The 25,016-nt window shown below is 46.3% G+C and overlaps 1 protein-coding gene across 1 annotated transcript in view; it reads left to right on the top strand.

Moving 5' to 3' along the window:
* The window catches only part of LHPP (phospholysine phosphohistidine inorganic pyrophosphate phosphatase), an 88,756-nt gene that overhangs the window by 22,883 nt on the left and 40,857 nt on the right, over positions 1–25,016 (top strand). The window contains exon 6 of the mRNA XM_050898739.1: positions 5,607–5,698. Within this exon, the coding sequence (XP_050754696.1) occupies positions 5,607–5,698 (92 nt within the window). The remainder of the gene's footprint in view (positions 1–5,606; positions 5,699–25,016) is intronic.

The raw sequence follows: 25,016 nt of genomic DNA, 5'->3' as shown, positions 1-25,016 counted from the left end.
GCATTTAATCCATACCGTCATTAAACCATTTTAGACGAGCTGAGCTTTTGAAAACATATTACAATTTTCTTTCACCTGACTTTTAATGAAAAATACCTTTTTAATAAAGCTATCTCACCACAGTAATTCTAGACAGTGGCAAATCTTAAATTTCTCAAGCTGCTTTAATCAATAAAGTTATCACCAGTCGTTTCCCTTGATAACTGCTTCTTACCGAGACCCTGACTTTGCCTTCTGCTGCTGAGATGTTTTCAACCCGCACTTAGAATAGGAGGAACTCCCCAAAGTCCAATTTTCATTTTAACCTTTCCTCAATGGCCTAGAAATAACAGATTGCCGGTATTACTTTAATAGATTGGAAATTTAAACCTCTTAGAGGTAACCAGACCTATCTTATGATTCAGTAATACGACAAAGAATAACACATCTTAAAGGTTACTGAAATGCCTAATTCATATGTTTTAAGGCAGCTGTAACAGTGGATGATTTTTACAGCTTTACAATAAAACCTAAATAATGTTAAGGTTCCGGTAGTTTTATATAATCATAAAAAGTTCTCTCTGTAGCAAATTGTCCTGCTTTAATGGGAGTTATGGCAGGTCATACTGGAGTGCATAAACTACTGGTAGTTAACCAATTCCCATTTCTGCCACCTGCAAGTCTCAGGTGGGAGTTAGTGGTGCGTGAGAGCAGAGGGAGGTCACCCCGAGAGTGGCACGGAGGACCTGCCGCCGTGCCGGCATCCCCTCCCTGCTCACCGGCCACGACAGGGGAAGATTTTCCATCTCCAAAAGAAGAGTTAAGTGGCCGAGTGAAGTTTCAAGCTTCGAGTCCTGCTGAAAGCTTATTGAAACCTGGCTGGCCCTGCAGCCTTTGGAAATCTGCCCTGGAGGTTTAATGTATTTCTTTGTTTCACCTGCCTTGTTGCACACTTTCTCCCAGATCAGAGGCCGCATGCAATGCGCTTTGCGTGTTTGATGTTTGCACACATAATAGTTCCAAGACAGAAACCTAATTAACGGTAATATGGGATCCTGAAGCCTGGGAGATTACCGGTTGGGCCAAGGAGAATAGGGAGACAAGTAAATGCATCGTATTTCTTGTGCAACGGGGTTTAATACCTTAATCAAGATTTTGTGTATAAGCTTAATTTCCTTATGTCCCTGGCACATTTAGCTTGATTAAGGTTATTAAGCCTATAGCAAAAATCTGTTTAGGCATAAATATGTTTGACTCTAGAAGCATTCACTGTGTTAAATATTCTGTTGAAGTTAGCACACTTCCTTCTGTGCATCTCTCCGTTTGCAACCTCTGTAGACTTCAGCCTCCGAAGTACCGAACCTGAGCTTGGCCTAGTAAACACTGCAACATGAGCATAGCTGGGTAATACAGAATATTTTTATCTCTCTGCTTCATTCATTTTCTGACTCTCTGACTCCTTTTCTGATCAGACATTTTTCTGTGATTTTAGTAAATACTAAAACTCTGTTTGCAGACAAAAAATACCTAAGGTTCCCATTCACCACCCTAATAGCATCTCTGAAGGCTTATTAGTGTTGGCTGCTTCTGTGGGTAAGAGGAGTCAGTCCCCACCTCCATTCAGCTCTGGGTCTGTAGCCCAGACGACACCAGTAAGATTGCTGACCGTGATGGTGATCTCTGTGCCACAGACGTTTGTCCAGTGGGGATTATATTGTGCCTTCCCACCCCCAAATTCCTGGAGGTCATGTTCATCTCCTCCGTTATCACTGCCGATTTGGGTTGAGTTTGATGGGGACTCGTCAAGAGCAGTGGCTTCACTCAGCTTTGGCACACGTGTGCTTTATTTACTGCATGTGTACAACCACACGCACCATCTCTCACCAGCTATATGTGTTAGGAAAATACAAATTACACCCATCTTAATTCCTTGACGATTTGTCTAAAAACCAGAGAGACTGGCTCACTGCATTTTTGCCCGTCTTTTTAGTAAATTTTTAGCCGATCTAAAAAAAAGTAACTTCCGCAGAATAATTGAACAGATTAATGGTGTGATCCCTGTGTAAAATGTGAACACGAACGGGGATCTTTTAATTCTTGCTTTCAGTGGGTATGTGACCTTTCAGTTTTATATCTTTCTCTCTTCTTACCATATTGCAGTCAGAGAGGAAGTTAAACCCAGGTTTGACAGGTAGAGTTTTTTTATTTCCCTTGACAGTGCACCTTTTGACCTCTATCTTCTTGCCAATGATTTTTTAAATCCTAAATGATTTGGGAGTAATTGCTCCTCCTTTAGTGATTATTGCCCTTCACCGATAGTAAATCTGTGAAATCCCCGAGGGCTGGAGTACATTTTTGTATGCGTATGCCACAAGCTGGCCTGGACAGGCATCGCTGCTCATCTGCAGCTGCACTTGCAGAGCTGCCGGGCGTCTTGCGGGAAAACTTGCCTGGACGGGGTAAAATACAGCCCCGGCGAGCAAGCGAGTGCTCGGTGGGCTGCCTCGCTCTGCCCTTTGCCGTTTTCAGAGGAAATTCATTTTTAGGGTTTTGAGAACCCAGGACTGAAATTGGCTTTACTTCAGAAACCTCATCCTGAACGTCTGGGTTCAGGCTGAGCAAGGGTGTGCGGGTGGCAGAGGGCAGGTCTGCTTCTGGGGTCCCCCCTGCGGACTCTCGGGGGTCCCCCCCGCAGTTGTTCCCTGTCCCCCTCAGGGAGGTGTTGGAAGGAATTTTATAAGAAGAGGGGATTAGAAACTATTAAAGCCAGTGGTTGAGAATGATTAAATATCTCAAAGCAGCTTGGGGGGAAATTGGTGATGGTGGTTGGCTGCGAGCGGTGTTGCCAAAGCGGTCTTTGCAGCTCCGCATGTAACAGTGGGATTATTCTGTTTTCCTTATCTGTGTATACATTCTTTATTTACTAATTACTTAAAATAACCCATCATTTTCTCCTCATCTCATGCTGAATTGCTTGTTTGGAGGAGTGGTAAGGAAAGGTGAACTATCTCCAGGGGAAGGCATCTTATTAGGAACACATGCGTTTCCATGAGCAGAGTGGATAAGGAAAATGGTCCAATAATGAAAGGATGGAAAAGACCTCCATCGTCTGGTGGCTTTGAAGCGGTTTGTGAGCAGAGAGCTGGAAAGGCAGACCTACCTGTCCCAAAGCCTGCTCCTGCTCTTTCCCTATGGGCCTGTTTTCCCTAGCTCTGACCCCTTTGTCACAAGTCCTTATGTCTCTCTGCTCCTTAAAGGAGCTCTCAAAGCCTAGCCACAGCGGTGACTCTTCTAGGCAGAATGAAGCAAGGGTGGACATATATAAACTGTTTCAAAATAAACTACTGCAACGTGGTACCTGACAAATGAGCCTTGACTTGAGAGGGCATCCTGTTACGTCCCTCACCTGAGGGAAGATGATCATCCCTCACATGAACAGTATTAAAAAACAACATGGAAGATAGACTGGGCTGGTAACTACTATATGTAATCTTGCACACCGCACCTGATGCGTTACTCAAAAGAGGATTTAGTTTTTATCACGGAAGCTGTTCCAGATATACGTGTTCGTAGCTCAGTTTGGTTTATGAATGCTCTCAGAAAATCTTCTGTTCAGCTGCGGCTTTAGGTATATCCTGAGATTTCCTTTACATGCTGTGTAGTAAGTGGGAGAAGATTCTGTTGTAATTAGATGATTAATAAAAATAGCTCTGGAGCTTTAGTATTTTTAGACTTCTTCAATATGTATGATTTAGTCCTGCCCAGCAGACTGCTTACAGAGTGGGAACTGAAGTGAGGGTGACACAGAAGATGAACTGGCTCTTGTATGGTTGCATGCTGTGTAAAAAAGAGGTGCTTCCATGTGAAGGCAAAGGAGGAAGAGGATTTTATATTAGGCAGAACTGGTAACTGGAATGGCGCCTGCAACGCAGACTTTCTATATGTTTTTGACCTTAAAGCTGCAGCCAGCTGTATGAAAAGACTCAGCATTCCTGTAGATCGCTGCTTCTGGAGAAGCCGATCCCTGCTTCTGCCGTGTGCGCCTCATTCCCATGACCTCTCTGACAAGGGCCTATTTATCAGTTCTCCACAGATGGAAAACTGCTGGGTTGGCTTTCTGTGCGTGCCCAGCGGTGTCCCCCTTGGTGCTGCTCTCAGTAACCCAGCCGCCATCTAAGGCAAACCTGGTCCCCTTGCAAACATGCCTTTTAACCTCCCAAGCCCCATACGTGGGACAAGGACCCGTCATGACAGACCCTAGAAAAAGCTTAAACCACACAAAATATAAGGGCAATTTCTTTAATAAGAAAAGAAACACTTTGCATGGTGACTCTGTGTATCTGATGTGCAGGTATGAAAATAATCAAAAGTACTTGGAAGGCGCGGGAATTCAGGCAGGAATTTCTAGAGTTGCAGGGTGCCATCGTTGTAAAAGCCTGGCAGTTACGTTTATGAAGCAGGAGGCTACGTCAACAAGATGAAGATCAAGTGGCTAAAGATGCAACTAATTAATGTATTTTAGATAAAATTCAACTTTGATAAAGAAGGTGCAAAAGCACACTTTAAAACCGGATAGATAAACTAGATGATTACATATTTTCAAAGCTGGTGTGTTTCCCCAGTTTTGTGTGCTGCCTCCGTTCTCTTCAGAGTAATCCAGAATGTCTTTGGAAGGTTGAAAGCTGATTTTTTGCTTATTAATTGAAGATTACTGTTTTGTGTATGTGCTGGTTTTTGTTGAAACTATAAAATGAGCCCCCCCCAACCATTTTTAAATTTGAAGAATGAAATAAATGTAATAATTTTTAATGCAGGATGATAATAAGCACTTGAAATTTTGAAGATGCAGTTGTTAATGAGAAAGACCCCTTGGTTGATATGCTTCAATTCAACGAAGATCTTTAACAAAGATAGGAACTCTTGAAGTGAGCGTGCATGCCACGTGTTTTCATCAGACACTCAGACAAATCTTAGCACAACCAGAAGGTCTTTTCTCGGTTACATTTTTTTGGTAATCTGCTCAATTGAGTTTATTAGTATTTGCATAGACTTAAGCTGACTGTAACGCAAACCATGCTAAGCCTGTACGTATCGTATCACATTGTGCAAAATAAATAAATCAGATTTTACAGTGATTTTCCAAATTTCTGTATCAACCTGAGCATGGGTTGGGATCAAGCTCTGCGAAGTTACACATCTCAGTGATCACAAGCTTAAGCTTTTGACTGGCTTTTAGAATACCAATTTTAAGGAAATGTTTAAAAAGTTAAACTTAATTTAAACTGCTTGGAGCATAACATAAATGCATCATTAGGAACAGAATAGGACTAGCTTCATAAAATTCAACATTTTCTTTGAACTGTGCCAAATCACTTTGATTTTTGTGATTGATTACAAATTGTACAGATGTGTACTGCACTAGTACATTGCTCAAGGAGCTATAGCATGAATTACATTCAAGGTAGGATGACTTTTAATCAATACGATGACAATATTATCTTGTTTAATTTGTCTGATGGCAGTATTAAACATCAAATCAAGCTGTTTGTTATGTCAAAGGAGTGTGACGTATGGCAGAAATAAAATTCACTTGACGCCAGTTTTTCTGTATTTCATTGCTTTGACAGGCCATCATGATTGGAGATGATATTGTGAATGATGTAGGAGGTGCCCAGCGGTGCGGTATGAGAGCTCTGCAAGTGCGGACAGGGAAGTACAGGTCAGTGCACACCCTCCGCTCCCTGGGGGCAATCATGGAAAGAGGGGAGATAACCGTAGGTAATGATTTTTGTATTTACCTTTCTGCCAAATGATGCTGCACTCTAATTTTCATATGACGCATTAATTTCTGAAAGAAGAGGAGTTATGGTTTGGAACCTGGTACACATTCAAAACGAATGTGCAAGACCAGATTTTTTCCATGCCTTTTCCAGATTTTTTCCTGTTGGTGGCACGAATTTGCCATCAATGTACACTTGCATTTGTTGTCTGAACAAACACCTCCTTGTGCAGCGGTTAGGCTTGGGTGGATGATGACATTTTCATTTGCAAAATGCAATATGGGAAAACACTGTGTGTATGAAAGTGGCGGGAGGGGGAAGACATACTGTCTTTGATCTGTTAAAGAAATATTTTCTGTTAAATTACTGCTAGAATTTTTTCATCACAGTGCATAGAACTGGTGTGTTTCTTGGGTTTTGCTTATTTTTTTTTGCTGCTGCGTGAAAGTGTTGTACGCTTGATATAAGACGTGTCTAAAACTTCTAGCAGGGTTAAGATTATAAAATTAGACTGTCGACTCAGTGATCTCTGTGGGTCATATCTCACAGCTTTATGAAGGACTCCATATGTCTGCTATTTCCTCCAGACATGTATTCAGCACTGAGATGTCTGAAATGCGAGAGCAGTTTCTCCATTTTTTGTCTTACCGGAGTGTAGGCTTCTGCAGGCTCACTCATCTCTTTCAAATGACCCCTCAAGCCCTTCTCCATGCAGGTATCCTCATGATCCTGTGCTTTCATTGACCCAAGAGCTACCTCCCTGCAGCTGCTGATAGGAGACCTGAGTGCACTTATAAACAGGGCATGGTCCAGGGTTGACTGGTGGAAAATGAAGCCATCATCTGATGCTCAGACGAGGTTAGGTTTGAGGTCAGCTCAAGGTGACTCTCCAAACGCAGTGCAGACATCGGTCCCTACATTTAATGTTTGGATTCCATAACACTCAAAATCTCTTCTTAACCATCTCCTCTTAACCATAACCATGCCTCTTTGTAGTAGGCATGGTTCAGCGACACCATCTGTCATTTGACAGAATTTATATTTTCACAGTTTTTCTTGATTTTCAAATACTGAGACTGTAAAAGAAGGATACTGGTTTTGGGAGGGATGCAGCAAGTAAGAATGGTGCTTGCCATAGGCTATCTGAAAAGTTATTTTGTTAGTTTTCAAGTCAATCTGTTTCTCAATTTTCCTTTTAGTTTGTGTAAGGTAATAAAATAATACCCAGTATCTTAATTCTAATGGACCAGTAAGTGATGATTTCTGAGGAAAAAAAACCCAGATACAAGTGTCTTGTATTTTGTGTATTTTTGCATCTTTAAGATAGTACATCTCAAAATCAGTTATCTATCTGAATACAGCTCAAAAAATCCCAAAGATTAAAAAAGTAAGTATAGAGTTTGTGCCGTTGGAATTATTTGTCTGTAATCTGTGTAATCCCATTAATTTCCTAAACGAGAAAATAAGGATTCAACGGTTGATTTTACTATGATATTAACGGGATCACTTTGTGAATCCACATCTTAATGTCACACAGATATGGGTGTCAGTGAAGGAGGTATCTCTGCACACAGAGGTAAGTTAGAGCTTTGCTACTGAACAAATATCTCCTGTGACATACTTTGCCCATCATAAAATATGCCGCAGGTGATGCTGCATCCGAACTGTTCAGGCAACTGACATAAACTGTATATACACGCACACACACACATATGAACATGTATAATCATATGCTGGAAAAACATTTTCTTGTATCAAGTTTGAGTCATGATTTCACAGCTGAAAGGGAGTCATCAGCTGTTCTAGATGGGGAAAAAAGATTGTTTTCCACTGTTACGTTTCCTGTTTCAATGTGTGGTTGCTGTTATCTCAAATCATGTACTATTGTATGGCAGTGAAATACAGATGAGTGTCTCTCTAAGTTGAGCTTGTGGTGCCAGTCCTGTTGTTAGCAATTGTGAGTAAAATGAAATAGCTCTTGTTTGCTAAGAGAGGTCAGAGTTGTATATATTTTTAAGAATGACTGATTTAGTATGCATGGAAAATCAAAACACACAGTGAGTATTGAAAGAGATGGAAAAAAACAAGTGAATGAAAGCTGATGGGCAAGACAAATAAAAAATAACAGAAAATGTAATTATTTTATGGTGGGTTCAGTTTAAAGTCTGATATATAAGATTATGCATAGGTCCTCTCACTTGCGTGGTACTCCTTGGTGACACAGAGCTGTGTGCTACACCCAAGTACCTCTGGATGGCAGCGTTAGTACATTCACTTCAGTATTAGCCACAGCTTCGGAACCTCCCCAGGCTCTAAGGCTGTTTTTGCAAAAGTGTAAAGCACAAAGGCGTCAGGGTTTTACTGTAGCTGCTGAGTGTTGGTGCGGTGGGATTCCCACAGATTTCAGTTATGAGAGTCTTGCAGCTCGGGACACGGGTGATCGCCCCAGTTGAGTTGTCTCTGTGTTTCTACAGCCGTGACTAGTTTTTTCCATTTCCACCACAACAATGGTGCCTCACTTCAGCAAAACGGAAGCAGAGCTGATTCGAGAATAAAATAAAAAATAACAGAGGAACTATCCCAAGGAACTGTTGCAGGTGCTTTTCACAGCATACTGCTGGATATGTGGGAGTGACATTATTTGCACAAGTTATCCCAGTGAAGGCATTTTGCATGTCGTTCTGTAGGTCCAAGGGATCCTGTTGTACCCTGCCATCCTCACCTAAATGCTGTCCCTGACTGGAAGACATTGTCACCTCCGGTGCACAAGTCTGCATCAGGGCAGCTCTCCTTATTTCAGGGGTCGATGCGGTTTACACAAACATTTTTGAGGTCTGCTGCCCACCAAGTGCCACCAAGGGTTACGCACCGTAGCACAAAAGACGACACGTGAGCCAATGTTTACTGTACTGTTTATTGTATTTCAAAGGGACTTCAGCGATCACATGCAGATCGCAGGCTGCAAAGCAACTCGGTGCATCTTGCTTTAAAAAGCCAGAAGAAAAAGTCCCCTTTGGCCCTGAAAGCCTTTTATGGAAAGAATCGGTTGAGCTGCTGCTGCAGAGATTTCAGCAGTAGATAGGGGTGGACAGGTCTTCCGTGGGATGGGCAGCTTCCAGCCGGGTACAGGAAGCTGACTTCAGCCTGCGGTGTCGCAGGAGCCTTTCTCCGTGGTGGTGGTGTTTGTGCCGTGTTGCTCAGTGACGGTGGTGACGGGTGCCAGCTCCCCACTGAACTGAGGAACTGGTTTGGTGAATGCAGGGTGGGGGTGGTTGGCTTGGCAGGCGAGTCGAGGTCCAGAGGAGAAGCAGAAGGGGTATGCATGGAGACGTGGCGTAGCCCCGGGGCTGCCTCCCTCCCTGGGCTTTCACCCTCCTGGCCTCTGCAAGGTTGTCTTCAGTGTTGGCTGCTCCCAGGGTGAGATTCAAAGTGTGGATTAAGCTGCTGCAAAAATATTCAGTTTTGCACCACCTTGCATGGAGGTCCTGAAAGTTAGCTCCTTTGTCTTGCTTCTTCTGGATCTTTAAAGTTTAATAAAATTTGTGCAGCTGATTTCCTTTAGTATGACAAACTTTGCATGTTCCTCACTCCTCCATCTATACTTATCTTCTCTAAAGCACTTAATCCTCCAGCAGAACTTAATCTCAAGTGTTGAGCTGTTTCTCAGTAGCCAAACCAGACATAGCATAGATTAGTCCATGAAATGCAGTAAATCCTAGCTGCAACATGGAATAAAATTTCTGTTGGCGCAAGTCCGGGCAATAGTGGGAAGGCGTAGGGATATGATGGTGTTTTGAGTTGACCTCAGCCAGCATGGTTCTCTGACATGGGGTGAGTCGTCGGGTTGGCCAGATACAGCCTTTCTTAGGTGTAAAATCCAAATGCAAAGGGTCAGTCTGGTCTGCAGATTTGTCCACTCTCAGTTTGTCCCATCTACAGGACAGATCAGGTCGTTGCTGCAGACTCTTGTGTGCTGAGAGAAGAAGCTGGTGTTAGGTTTTTCAGCATCAGGAAATCTGATGCTAATTGCGAAGTTTCTGTGCTCACCTGCATGGAGGCCCTTCATAGCCAACATCTTTCCCGTCTAGGGAAGAACATGTACTTGTCTTCCCGCACAGGGTATGTGCTAATTCCACTTGCAGCTAATTGGCCTTGACGTCAAACCAATAATTTCCACAATAACTATTGATTCTGCAACGCTGTGTAATATCCTCGTTCCTCTTTGTAGCGTGCCAGTTAGAGCAGAGAAGAATTACTTTGAGGCTTTTCCAACTGTTTCCCTGTAAAATCGGAAACAGCTTTCAGGTGCGTCAGTGCATCAAATTGCAGGTGGTTCTTGGCAGGGTGGAAGAATTACTTACCCCTTTCTCCTTGTTGTTATTTACAGGTCTTGATTTGTAAGGAAAGAACTTTCCATCGCTGGCGTGCAGCGGTATTCATGGCGGTGGTACCCACTGCCCCTGCTCGCCTGTGGGCTCTGAAATGGTTTCAGAGTCTGGCAGTACGGGTTCATCCCCTCTTAGTGCCCACGTGAGGTTTTCTTCGTTTGGTTAGGGATTTATCTCACGGCCATGGCTGATAATGCAACATTCCTGAGCTGCCTCGTTACGGACATAAAGGATACCCCAGGGATGGAGGATAAAAGGATCGAGGCCCGTGAGAGCTATCATCTCTCTCCAGCTCTGCCACTGTTCTCCAGGAGAACTGGGTCAAGTTACTTCATGTTGCCGTTCTTCAGTTTCCCCACTTTATAATTATCCTCTGAGAATAATTATCCCGACTTTCTTAATAAAGTGGCTTGTGATCTGTTCCTCTTATCTGATTGAAGAAAACATACAGAATTTGTACAGATTTATAGGAAATCAGCTTGCCAGAAGAAAAATCCAGACATCATCAAGACAAAAGTTGTGACAGAGGAAAAGTCTTTTAGGCTGCCGTCATCAACTGATTAAGGATTGAGAAAAACAGGGTGGGTCATTATAATAACCTCCTAAATGAAGTTATAAAATGATTCTTAAAAAAAAAGATTTCCACCCATAGATAAATTCACAGCTGTCACTTTATTAGTAAATGAAAGCTCATGACACCTTTTGCAAAGAAATAGTCACATCTTACTGCTCTGCAGAGAAGCAGCATCCCTCCACCCTCGCTTTCTTGCTCACTGCGTTACTAACCACAGCCAAGATGAACAATTTTATTAGTTTGTTCACATCTCCTGGGTCTTGATGGAGCATACCAGAAGTGCGTAATGAGAACGAACAGGCAGAGGCACTCCCTTTGTGCTGAAACAGAACCAGAGGCATTTTGATGGCCTCACACTCCTGATAATTAAGCCTGTTTCAAGTATTAAATGGAAAGACTTCCAACCCATATTTACACTGTAAAAAGTTGTATTATAATTCGTGTTAATGTCTTAAGCAATGTTTATTAAAACCTACTGTCAGCAAGTCAGTTTTCATTTTAGCGTGATAGCTGATTGCAGTCAATCCTAAGGCATAGTCTTATTCACCATTTATTGCACATTCGAATGACAGTTTGCTCTGTCCACATGAGGATCTTCACATGTGTTTATCAATTTCTTGACCACGATTTGGTTACCGTAATCTTTGAAGCAGCTTTGCAGAGGAAGTGCAGAGTAAATACTGCAGTGCCTTAGCATATGCATACTCATCTGATGACAGCCTTAAATTTTCCCAGTACATTCAAGCGTCCAGACACAGAAATTACAGTTTTAGTATCTGGTGCTTTAGGAATGAGTGGCCTATGAGAAGGTTTAAGTTCTTGCTGCTGTAGTATGGTGTTATAATGCAATGTTGTGGTTTAACCCCAGCCAGCAGCTAAGCACCACGCAGCTGCTCCCTCACTCCCCCCCCTGCTCCCAGTGGGATGGGGAGGAGAATCGGGAAAGAAGGTAGAACTTGTGGGTTGAGATAAGAATGGTTTAATAACTAAAGTAAAATATAATACTAACAATAATAATGCAATATAATAATAATAGTAATGAAAAGGAATATAACAAAAAAAGAAGGGTGGGGGGGGAGGAAAAAAACCCAGTGATGCACAATGCAGTTGCTCACCACCCGCTGACCGATGCCTGAGCAGCGATCCGCCCCTCCTGGCCAACTCCCCCCAGTTTATATACTGGGCATGACGTTCCATGGTATGGAATACCCCTTTAGCTAGTTCAGGTCAGCTGCCCCGGCCGTGCTCCCTCCCAGCTCCTTGCACACCTGCTTGCTGGCAGTGGAAACTGAAAAATCCTTGACTTAGGATAAGCGCTACTTAGCAACAACTAAAATATCAGTGTGTTATCAACATCATTCTCACACTAAATCCAAAACCCAGCACTGTACCAGCTACTAAGAAGAAAATTAACTCTGTCCCAGCCGAAACCAGGACATGCAACCATCCACTTTTCAGCGTAGGGTATAGCCAATTGCAATGCAAAATAACGAATTGCATTGGAAATATGTTATTGTTGAACTAGAAGTGGTGAACTTGGGAAGCAGAAGGTTTTACCCTCTGACTCTAAAGAATCATCTTTTGTGTGTCTTGAGTATTTCTGTTTCCTTAACTGAACATAGCCAAGTGTTTACTTTCCAGTAAAGTTACTATTTGATATTAGAAGTACCAGTTGGAGTAGATGATTGTTGTAGGTCCCTTTCAACTGAACTATTCTGTTCTATTCTGTTCTATTCTAAATGCAGATTGTACCTGAGCTAAAACACACCTGAAAGGAGCGAGGGGGAATAGAGAGTTCTGCTACGTTGTAGCTAATGTGTAAATTTAGTTATCTTCAGTCTAAAAGAGAAATGGGAGTTCTGGGGTTTTTTCATTAGCAGGTTAATTTATTCGTTGGTACCATAATAAACCTCGAAGAAGCGGAGTGTGCTGAGGACGTAGCCATGCTAGGTGCTGTATGTATGCTCATGTGCTGTTCTGAAAAAATTAGTCTGAATATCAGAAAAGAGATCAGCCTGTGATGAGAGCAGGGGCAAGGATAAGTAAGGGAGGAATGTATCAGGTCAGTGAGGAAAAGTAATACTACTCAGCAGTCTTGACAGTTCTGCTCTCTACCTGTCTAACAACTGACTTTTCCTTAGCAGTCCTACTCTAATCAACTGTCACATCTCGAACACATATAAAAGGAAACAATTTGCATTTTGCAAATCAAGATGGTAGTGACCACATCAGCCTGTGCTGCAGTTTTGCTTCCCCTCTTGCTTCACATCCACACAACACATGCAGTCGCAGAGACAGCTGCCTTGAAGGTTTTCATTTCTCCTCTTCTGAAGTTGATAAAGGGCTGAAAGAGGAGGAGGTGGTACCAGTATCTGCTACTAGAGGCAAGAGGCGGTGGGACCTGGGGGGGCACATGGCTCAGGTGGGCTTGGTGTATGGGACTAAACCACTTCCAGACTCTCTCTGAAAAGCATCCAAAGCTAATGGCCATTTCACTTTCATTCTCTTTTGCTCTGGTGCCTCGATGTCTTGGTAGTACATGCTCTTCCAGCCTGGGCTGGCAGCCATCCTCCACCTGACACGGCCGTGTACACTCATGCATCTGTGTGAGTAACACCAGAGCCCTTGGCAGCTGCGTGTCCAACACGTTTGTGTTTCTCTCCTCCCCACAGATACATAATTCATGAGCTGAGATGGTGGTGGCAGGACTGCCTGAAAGGAGGCAGCTTCGGGACTTTCCAAGGTTTCCACAGAGTGTGTTCATCTCCTGCACAGCACCCGCTGTCACTGCAGACACCCCTGGCCTCCCCCGAGCTGCCTGTCCAAGGGGACCCACAGGCTCTTGGTAGGACAGGCCCACCTCTAGCTCCTGCTAGACCCCCAGCCTCCCTCTCTGGTACGAGCCCGAGCGGCGCAGTCTACGAGATGGGACAGGGAGCAGGTCCTCACTTATTTTTGTCTTTTGGGGCCTTTTCTTAGCACCAGCGTAAGGCTGCAGTAGAAAAATTCCACAGCGAAGCAGTCCTGGGAGCCGGCCCAGCGCAGCAGTGTTTCTCAACACTTGTCACTTGCAGAATGCTGAGCTGTATTAACTTGTTCAACATTTGACAGTGATGATGAATACCATACCAATCGCTAACTACTTTATTTCCGTAAAAATGCTAATGAGCGTGTTGAAATGAGCTGCAGAAATGGCAGAGCTGGGACAGCTGCACAATTGTGGTTTCACTAGAGATTTCCTTTTTTTAAAACACAGGTTCCTCTTCTCTGCATATTTTTTCCCGTAGTTAAATGTCATCCCAGCTCGCTTGGTGCGTAGAGTCCTCTCAGCGAGCAGCACGGGGAGCGTGGCAGAAGTGGAAACTGCTCTGATTGATAAAACCAAAGCAGAGCGTTGTTTTCAAAGGGAGAGAGAAGCAAACAAGAGAGAGGCAGGCCAAGTCAGCTGCTGATGTAACTCCCTCGGAGCAAATGGTTTAGTATCTGAAATTTAATCTTCTGGCTTGGGCTCTTGCTCGCATTGTAAACATGCTCAGGAGCCGTGGTGCTGGAGCAATACCTTGTGCTGTCACCCTGCAAGCACAAAACAACTGAGTATCGTGCTTTAATGCTGTGCTGTGTGGCCCGCGGATGCTGGAGGGTCACCTGCAGGCTTATCTAGTGACATTCATTTTTTCCTCTTAAGAGTGGGTTTAACCAACAAACCCAGAGTGGCTGCCGAGTCCCCGGCATCCTTTCTGCTCTTGAGATGCAGAGCAGGGCCCTGTGTTTGTATCTCAGTCTGCTCGGGCACACGGCCATGCGGTTGTAGGGGGAGCCATGTGCTCAGAGGTGGGGTGCGCTCAGAGGACCACCAGCCATCGTGGCTGGTCCCAGAGCTGTGCTGGGGGCCCTCCTGCAGGCATGTGGCTTTTCCAGCAGCCGCAGAGGTGACGGAGATGGGTGTTTGTTGAGATGCATGGGAGGGGGGCTGCCAGCCTGCTCAGGCTGAGGGAGCAGCCGCAAGACATGGAGACTGCTGCCCCTCCAGCTGCTTCTGCTGGGCTTGGGCTGGTGGCTGGTTTTCATCCCCTTCGGGAGGCATGATGTGACTCGCCCGGTGTTAAAAATAAAGCACCCGGCAGTGCCAGCTTTAGGTCTTCTGCAAACACTGGGAAACTCTGATGGCTCCATACGTGAGTGCTCATGTACTGTGGCAGGAGTGAGAGTGTAATGTGAGAAAAGGGGTTTGGGTGAAGAGCAGTGCTCCCCCCCGCCGCCGCCAGCGCTGGGCAGTCCTCTTCGCTGGGGATGAAGACAGCTTGCAGCTGGCACTGGGACGTGACTCATGTTCACACTTTGCCCTGAAACGATTACGATTCTTACTTGTCTGTGGTTTTCAGTCATTGTCAACAGCGTATACGGTTACACCTCAGCCCTGCACGCTCACAGGTTGCCGAAAGATGAGCTCGTTCAGCACGCGGGGCCGGTGCTGTTGCATGGGGTCTGCATCCTGTGTCGAGTCTTTAAACTTGAGCCATCAGCCTCCCTAAAAACGGTGGTGGGTTTTGGGGCCGTGGGGAGCAGGGCTGGGGAGCTCCGGCTGGCCGCCGGCTGCAGCCGCTGCATGCGCTGTCGCTCTTCATATTGACCTGCAGCTCATCTCAAAAGCTTTTTCCTTTTCTTCTTAACTCTACTCTGACTGAGTGTAAAGTGGCCCCACATGATCAGCTGGATCTAATACTCTGCTAAATGCTGCTCCCGGTCCGTAGGCCCATTCCCGTGTGAATATAATGTCTGTGGCACCTTCAGGGACTCACTCCAGTTATTTTGGAGGGTGATCTGTGCCATGTTTCTTGCATGTTACTTATGCCAGTGTATGCTTTTATTTCACAGCTCCGGTTGCTTTTCCGTTCCCAGTCACGCTCTGAATGCCCCCTGAGGTGTACAGGGAGGACAGGGTGTCAGGTTTGCCCTTCCAGCTTGCACTCACTCCCAACCCATTGTAACCACTGTCAGTCTACACGTAAGCAGTTTCAGAGTCTGTCCCTAGGTGGGAAGCTTAGCCCCGCAATGCATGTCGCTGTGGTGCTGCAGACGGTGGCTGCATTCCTGCAGAAAGAAGGGCTGTGAGTCATCCTGCCCCGTTTCTGACAGCAACAAAGCAAACACCCGAGCTGGTCCCCCGGGTTGCCTTTGCAGAGAGAGCTGGGCACCTGTAGGTCTAAGTCATCTCATCCTCGAGCAGGTCAGGCGGATCATGTGCCAGAAGCATCTGTTGCTCTGCATTGCGTGTAAGGACAGCTCGCTGGGGTGCGGGTGGCTGGACGTGCTCTGGGGAAGCTTCCTCTGCCCCTGCCCAGGCTGGGCTTGGTGGGGACCAGCTCTACCCGCAGCAACACATCAGTTGCTTAAATGACCAAAGCACAACATAAGCATTGGCTGATCAGTGTGTTGCAAGTAGGGAAATTAATGCAAAGAGTTATTTTGCCACTAATGAGAATTGGGGGAGGAGTGGGGGGGCATGGCCGAGTGATGGAGTTAGCAGAGCTGGGTGGGTGCATGTTAGCTCAGAGGCTGTGGTCTGCACAATAGCCTGTGCTTTGCACGCTGCGGCCGCAGGGCCCTTCTTCCCTGTCCCCCTCCCCATCCCCTGGGACCCTGCCAGTTCCCAGTTTGTACTGGAGGAGACGGGTTTCTCACAGTGCAAATTTCCAGAGAGCTACGTGAGGCAGGATGCAGCCAGCACTGCTCCGCAGTGCCAGATCAAATTCAGACCCTGGTTTTGGATTTACAGTTGCAGTTTGTGGAGGGTGGGAGGGAGCTTGAAGTGGTTTTCATCTTGGCGTGAACTGCCGGAGCACCGTGCCGAGCAAAGCAGCTGCTGCCTGCCTTTAAAAGGGGCTCCTGTGCTGCAGAGCCCCTTCACCTGCCACAAAGCCAAGCTTTGTTCAGACCCCGGCAGGCGTTTGCAGTTGAATAACGTGAACTGTTCAGCTCGGCTGTTGGCTGCATGACACTGAAATCAGGCCTAAAAATAGGAGGATGTCTGACCCTGAAGTGAAGGATTTTCACTCGTAACCCAGCCTGGCGCCCACCCAAGGTGACATCATCTGGAGGGGAAGTTGGAAAAGCTTCCAGATTTGTTGCTTTCTGCACAGGAGTGCTAAACGCATGTGTCAATGGATAATCAGGTGGCACGTTCGCCGTGGCCGTGAATCAGGGGAAGGAGGGAATGGGGAAGAAAAGACCTGAAGATGGAGAAGAATCGGAGCCGCATATCGGAAAAGGGTTTAGGGAGTGTTGTCTTTGTATAACTTGAGGGGAGATGATAGGAGCCAAAAAGGTCCCATTCAAGCAGAGCCTGTCCCATAAATATGACAGTTTTGTTTCCTTTTAGGTGTGCTAAAAGGTATTGAGCTACAGTCAAAGTTCTGACCATCAGCCCACACAGTGATATCTGGTGATACTAGTCACGATTGTGGTTTGAGTCTGCATGATGTAGACTTGCAAGTGCGTGGATACTGCTCACGGTGGCCATAGAAGCATCCGAGATGGCCAGGTACTGAATGACCTCCCTTGGTTTCAGCTCTCTGATATTTGAAAGCAGCTTTGCCCAGGCTAACCTTCAGGGATTTGATCGAAATCTGTGCTCAAGTAGCATGGATGACCTTGCTATTGTTGTTCTAAATCCAAACTGCTTGAACCCAGTTCCTCATATTTCTGCCCTAAGCTTCTTTGTCTTCTTTAGAAATGATAGCGTGTAAAAAATGCGGTAGGCAGTTTTCCTCTGAAACTTGACATCTTTTTCCCTCTGGATGCTGCCAGGCGGCTCCTGTGCTCATCCACCTTTACCTCAGTGTTGATGAGTGCACACTGGAATTCGTAGCTCTTTTCAGATGGTGAGAGCTAAGTGTGATGTTTAGACGGGGTGTCTCCATTATCTATTTTCCTTCTGCCTTTTAAATTCTCATTACATATTTATAATGCTGTTGTAGCAAAGATGCCTAAAGCACAACCGTGGGTAGTGTTTGGTCTCTGAGTCCCAAATGAAGCTGAAAAAACTGCTGTTGCTACGTAAACACTATGTCAAGAGCTGATTTCATGCATACTGCTGGGCATTTTTAACCAACAACGATAACGAAAACAGGGGAAGAGTTTTACCGTATCAATGTCTAATCTAATATGAAACCAATTGATTTGGGTAGAGACTGAGAAAAGTGTTCAGGCATGCCAGCCCTTCTTGGGGTTTTCACGCTCTTAGATCATCACAGCAGTGAAACTCTTCCTACAGACAAGCCGGTTTATAGACATCTGCCACAGCAACAGGCGCAGACGAGCTGCTTTTCACTTCATCAGCCTTTGGGTAGGATATGTCTGACTAAGCATGAGGATATTTCTGCTTGTCGGCTGGGAAATGACCAGGCTGCGGTTGCAAAGGTGTTTCACTGGCATTGATTGAGCCCATGGAAGGCAGATGATAGCCCAGGCAGGGTCAGGAATTGACTTCCCATACTAGGGTTAAGTATATGGCCCAGAGAGAGTGGGCCAAACTTGGACAGTTTTTCCATGTTTTACCCATTTTTTATGTGAAAGCTTGAAGCCCCTGTGACTGAGGGACGAACCTCTATTTGCAAGTAGACTGTGAAACTTCTTAGCTTTTGATCCCTGGTACTTTTTATTAAGTACAGCCTAACTGGAGTAACCACGTGAAAGGCAGAGACCTAAACCTAAACAGCTGGAATAAATCTCCTTTACGCCAGCAGTGAATGCCAGTCCCGCTGTAGGTCAGCTGCTCCATTACAGACCCGTCGTTTCACACAGCATTAATGGAGCTGACATAAATGAAAGCAAGGCACACACTAGAAGAGCTGGCTTTTATTCTTGCAGACAGAGCTCTTTATTTTTCCTTGCTGGTTGAGATGTTCTAGCAAACACTCGACTTCCTTGTCATCTTTAAACTATGTAGAGAGGTGGGGAGTTGGCTTTTACCAAAGCAAATGGACTTTTGCTTTGAAAAGTCCCTTCCTGCAGTTTTTGGCATGACTGATCACCCTGCTCTCAACAATCCCTGAGCTTCATGATACAGTAGTTTTGTACAAAGCTGTATTTTTATGCACATAAGCTTTTAAAGCTGCGTCTCTTTGAAAACACGTCCCTAGATAGTCATCCTGTAGTTTCACACACAGAGCTGGAGATGGGTGCAGAGGACTTACTAGGGAAGAGGGAGCGGGCTCAGGGGCTGTGAGACAGCGGCCAGAGGCGCTGGCAGACACTCGGTGATGACCAGCACTGCTGCACGTAGCACAGGTTGTGAAATGACATTCAGATAAAAATACTACGTGCTAAAAGACTGTTGCAGCACGAATTCAACCGTGTTGTGCATTCGCTCTGAGTCCTTAATGAAAGGCTCACATCCCCTTCCCCATGCCGAATCCTCGTCTCCCCATTGCACAGAGCAGACACAGCCTCGAATGTGCTGGAACTTACAGAGCAACTTTTTCCCCTCACCAGTCACTGGTTTCCGTGTGGGTTTTTCTACTGTGTCTTTCCGGCAGTTAAATACAAGCATTAATGCATTCCTTTCCGGAGCGGAGCTTTGAGATCCTGCCTTAACTGTGCACGCAGGGACAAGAGGCACAGAGGTTAAAACTAACGCTGGCCACAGGGTCAACAGCTCGCATGCTTAATTTGAAAGTACTTGAGCATTACATGTAAACATGTTGGAAACGCCGCTCGCGGCCGCCGCGGGGGCATCCGTGTGGGCTCAGCCCTGCTGCAGATGGGCTCCCAGCTGGCCCCGGGCAGGCGCTCAGAAAATCACAGTGCCCAGAGGAAATCCTGGACATCAGGGAGGAACGGCATGGCTGGGCAGAGGGAGAATACGCTCCTCCGCAAGGTGACACTGACTTTTTTCATCTCAAAAGCATCTCTGTCTCCTTTCATCAGGTGTCGGAGGTGCTGGTCTCCTTTGGGCTGGCTCACACAGGCTCTGCTGAGGTTGCTCTTCCCTCTGTCCTGGCTCCCGTTAGTGGAGCAAAAGGACAAGTTTTGGCTGAGGACTCTGAGGCCAACTCCTGTTCGTACAAAGCAGGTACAAAGACCTCAGCTGAAAGGAAAAAAAAAACCTGTCTGCATTTAAATCAGCCTAATTAAAGTGGCTTTTTCCAGGAGCTGGCAGGCACGCTGCATTGCCTGCCCAAAGTGATTTGTGCAATTACCGTCTTTTGTGTTTGTCTGGTGGGGTTTTTTCTTACCGCGCTCATTTATGGAACATTGCTCAGGGAAGATCACCTATGTGCAATACGTTATTTCAAGTTTAGAAATAGAGGGGCCAGATTCTCTCCTGCTATAAGGAGTGGAGTAAATCGACAGAGCTCTGCTGATTTACACCTGCTGGTGCTCTGGCCCACTGGGTGCCTGGAAATAGCTTAGCAAGTGTAAAAGAAAAAAATGGTTTCTCCATCCATCTGGAACACATTGCATACATCAGGGGAAGGAGAGGCATTTGTGAGAGTGAACGCTTCATTTATCAGCGTACAAGCTATTGAAAAGACTGGATGTAGCTGGGATAATTATAACCAAGATTAGTCTTCTTGGAATGGAAAAGTAATGACAATCCTAATTTTACCAAATCCTCTGAAATTTACTGTCTATTTATTTAACACCCCGGACCCTTTTCTGCGGCAGAGGATCGGCTAGATTTATGGAGGTACAGTTTAGTAATCTAAATACTTAGGAGTTCATCTGCGTGGCCCGTGGGCTGCTCTGGTTTTCACTGTCACCGCTCGGAGGCCGTGGGAACCGGGAATGCAGATGGGAGAGCAGGGAGGCACAGGCCAAAAATCAGCCAGAGTCAGTCAAAACACTCTTCTTCCACTTGCTTTGCAGGCGAGAAGTACCTGGCCTTCGTAGGCAACTTTAGCTGTCGATGCTGTTGGGAAGGGAGCAAAGCTCCTTCCGTCCCCTCTTCAGGAGCTGCCTAGTTTTTCTCTTTCCAGCATATCTGTGTTTTTTTCCCTGCATGTAAGGAGAGGCAATATGTATTCAGAAATTCCCCGTGCAGGGAAGGTCATAGTAGCAAGTGCATGTTCGAATTGGAGAGCTGACTGCAGTTTCCCTATGACAAGCCGTGGATATCACCTGTCCATCCTAGAGCCTTATCGAAACTGAAAACCTCTGCTAGAAGCAGGAATAGCAGCACAAGAAGGAAAATCCCTTTGGGATAATACAGGCTTTGTTAAAAAATAGAGGTTATCCAGAATTTGTGAAAATGAAGGCAGGCAAAGGAACAGAGCTATGGGCCTGGAAGCCCTTTTGCTGCCATCATTTAATATTAGAGGAAAATGCCTGGACTGGGGTTTAATAATTGTTGCTGGTCTTTTTGTAGCAAGTTCGTAATTGCTAGGTCTGTCTGCGTTTGTGGGTTTATGAGCTGTGCTGCCTTTTGGCTGAATATTTACTCTTTTCTTACCACGAAAGTAAACGTCTTTTCCAGTCCAGCATGCCTTGCAGGAGTTGAAACGCATAGCCTTGATTTCCTGTTCAACTCTAAAGCACTGTGGGATTTTAGTGTTGTTATGAGCACACACAAAACCCCAAACAACAAACCCTGAAAGATGAAAATAATGGTCCAAAGAAGACAGAAGGAAAATTTCCTTTGACTCCTTCCGAGTCAGGGTTTTAGTCCAAAGAGTTCGGTAGCACTGTAAGCCTTTGTGCTTCAAGACACAAGCCAAATTCTCACTAATAAAATTCAAAAGGCAATTTTCCTTCAGGGCACAAATTCTAATATAAAATCTCCTACATTTTCCTAAACCACTGTCAGAAACTGGCCGCTGTTGAAAGCAGAATGCACAATTAGATCAAGCTGCCTGTCTGAACTGGCGTGGCAGCTCTCGTGTGCTACGCTTTCCTCTTTGAACACGCAGGAGGGGTGCATTGTCACCGGTACTGCTGCATTGTCACCAGGAAGGCCACAAGCTCCAGACAGGTCGGGTAACTGGGGAGGCAGGAGGGGAAGAGAGGTTTGAACGTGTGTTTGGGGGTGTATCACAAAGCCTCAGTGCCCTGGTTGTTGAAGCAGTATCTTTACAGTCCTGTGCTCCCAGCTCCTGTGCTGCCATCCCTGCCTGCCCCTCACCTTCATGGCTGACTCACATTTTTGCATACATGCAAGTCCTGAAGAGTTTGGGTAAGGTGTTGAATGGTGTGGGATTGATGGTTTATTAGGGAACATCAGTGCTTTTTAGCCTGGGAGATGCCAAACAGTTGGGCTGAGCAAAACAAAGGAAGGAATCTTTGCGTGTGCTTGGGAAAATGGTGGGACAGCAACACCAAATGTAGCCCCCACCACCGGTCCAGAACAGAGCTAGTACCCTTAGCACCAGCTCTGCTCCACATTCAACCCTTTTGTAGGCAGGTTGTTGAACATGAGAGCCAATAGCCGCTCCAAGTGTTAGGAAATCAAAGCGACTTCCTAAGGTCTTCGTATCTCACCGGTTTCCTGCTGCAGCATGGGCAAAAATTATACAAGTGGTGTATCTGGCAGCGGGAGGCAGGTTTAGGAGCGGCTTCTGGCTCGTGCTGCCAGCTGTGCAGCAGCTCCGGTGCAGCCGTGGACGAGCGAGCGTGCCATCTGTACATGGCAGCCTCGTTGGGCTGGAGAGCCATGTGCAGGTCTGGTCCCTCTCCGGCTGAAGCCGCTGGGAGCCTTTCCCGTCACTCCTGAAGAGCTGAAAAAGGTCTTGCAACTCCCACATGTATCGCTTTCTTCCTGGCTTTTTTATTACTTTTAAAACATTGCACACCCCAGTCACAAGAGGCAGAGGCGTTCTTGAAATCCCGTCCTGGGATCGCTTTCAGCTACAAAAAAAGCTGCGGCAATATTCTCCACACCATGTCTTGGGAGAGTGTTTTCATGTCGTGTAAACACAGGGTTTCTCAGAAGTTGCTCTAAGAGGCTCTTAGAAAGTTTTGGAAAGCGTGTTACAGGAGATGTTAAATAGGATGGTTGCAGAGCGGGGGATGGAGTAACCTCCTTGCCTTCCGTCAGAGCCTTGGACCCTCGTTCCAGCTGCAGTGTGTATTATTTAGCTCAAAATTGCTTCTTCTGGCACCCTCCTCCCACACACTTGTGTACTAATATGGCCATTCTCAAGGGCTTTGTCCCTGCCAGAGCACAGCCTGTTACCAAAAAAGACAATTAAGAGGAAGCAGTGGAGTTTGCCATATAAACGTTTAAAACTTACCCACGCTGAATAATAATGCAGAGCGTAGTTTCATCCAGACAGATGCTTCCTGGATCGAAAGGAGCGACTGGATCTGATGGGAATGGATAAACAGCTTTGCAGCTCCCAGTTCCTGCAGCTCAGGTCCCTGGTGTCATCCCAGCGACTGTCCCTGCCTGGCCGTGGGTCACTGCGCTGTCATGCAGGGTGACTCTGCATTGGGAGGCTCAAGGAGGGGGGTTCGTGAGCAGCCCAAATCCTGGTTGTTGAGGGATCTAGATGGCGATCTCTGTCCTGGCCCCAGCGTGGGTGCTCCTCCCGCCAGGTTCGGTAAGGGTGCACACAAGCACGTCGCCAGTGCCAGCAGCTCCAGCTGCCTCGTGACACCGGCACGCTGCTGCCTGCCTGCTTGTAGGCAGTGCCCGACATTGTACGCCCTTGTCCTGGGGGGCAGAAATCATCTCTGGGTGACTCTGGGCAAACCAGGGTAATTGAAAACTTCCCTCAGTCCCCCCTCTGACGCTGGCATTGTGCCCACGCATGCACTTCTTCTGCTCTCCTTCCCAGATCATCTGCTGTGCAGGTTGAAGTTGCTGAACAGGGACCTCCTTGCTGCTGATGGCTGAGCCGTTCCCGCGCAGTCCCCTTCGGATGGTGTGGGGACATCTCGCAGGCATCCCTTCCCAGGAAAAGCCAGGCACTTCTGAGCAGGATGCTGTAACCCCCAGCGCCTCGGTGACGGCTGTGTTGGCCCTCCTGACTTTATCTGAGGAATGAGGCTGTGTTGCAAGCTTGAGGGAAAGGTGTAGGGAGAGGTTTGGGGGAAAAGCAAACCAAACCATCACTGGGCTCTGTAGGTGGAGAGGGATCTGGGGCTGAAAGCAGAGTGCTGGACCAGCCCAGCCTGTACTCCAGGGTCCCACTATGCTCCCAGCAAAACCCACGCACACGGCCAGGTGGGTTTTATCCAAGAGAGCAGTGCTCAAGGAAAAACATACAGAAAAGCTGCGATGCTTGTTCCAGCTCAAGTGCACCCGTGTTTTCTGAATGGAAAAGTCCACGGTCCTGTGAGAGTGGCTGGAGAGAAACCCCATCTCGCAGCCCTCTGCAAGGGCACTGCAAACAGTGGAGACATGAAACGACTTACATATGAGAGTAATTGGCAGCGTCCTTCTTACTTCTGCCTGACCTTTTCAATGCTTTCTAATTTCATTACCGGCCGTTCCTCTTCTCCTCCAAGGCAGCCTGGCAGGCGGCGTTGATGGGACCAGCCACTAAAATGGCAGGAGGTGGCAAGAAACGAAAAGCAACAGAGAATGTTACTGTCTTGCCTGAGTGTTTCTGTACTGGATGTGAGGGCTGCGATACGGTATTTGGCTGGGGCTGGATCAAGCACAAACTGCATCCGTATTCAGCGCTGTCTCGGCCGGTTAGCAAACTAACTTGATCCCAGGTGGCCATCATCCGGGAAGTGGCTGATTGCCAAGTAAATCCAGGAGCTGCTATCTTTATAGGAAACTCCTAGAAGATTGACTAGGCAGTAAAACAACAGTTTTCTATAGCAATTACTCTGCGGGGAATTGGGCCAGATCTCTGCATTGCAAATGTATAGGACATATGCCTATAGAAATCCTTGAGAGTGCGATAGAACTTAATCAATCCCATTTGTTTGTATGGAGAGTCAGCCCAGATCTCTGTGGCAGACGCCCAGGGAATGCTGAAGGCAGCATAACCTGTTAAACAAAGATATGTGTGGCCTCGTGAACAGAATAAACCAAATCTGCCTTTTTTTCCCTCAGTCAGCCCTTCCTCTTACTGCATTCAGTCTTTGCTCATCCTTTCATTTTCCTCATTTTTTTTCCTTCTCTGTCTCTTTGCCCCAGATTCCTGTCTTTATTTATTTGTTTCTTTATTTGTCTGCCTTGCTTTTTTCTTATGCTTCGTTCTGTGCTGGGAGGCAAGAAGAGGCAGTTGCATGTGACGGGGCTGTTCTGCAGCCCTGCTCGCTGCGGGTCCCTGCCGAAGCCTGGGACTGGGCAGGAGCATGAACGTGCTGGGGGTCCTGGTGGGCTACCCAACCTATTGG

The sequence above is a fragment of the Gymnogyps californianus genome, chromosome 6, assembly GCF_018139145.2.
Source record: "Gymnogyps californianus isolate 813 chromosome 6, ASM1813914v2, whole genome shotgun sequence".
Taxonomy (NCBI): Eukaryota; Metazoa; Chordata; class Aves; order Accipitriformes; family Cathartidae; genus Gymnogyps; species Gymnogyps californianus.
The sequence above is the reverse complement of the archived record's forward strand: the minus strand, read 5'-3'. Positions and strand labels throughout refer to the sequence as shown.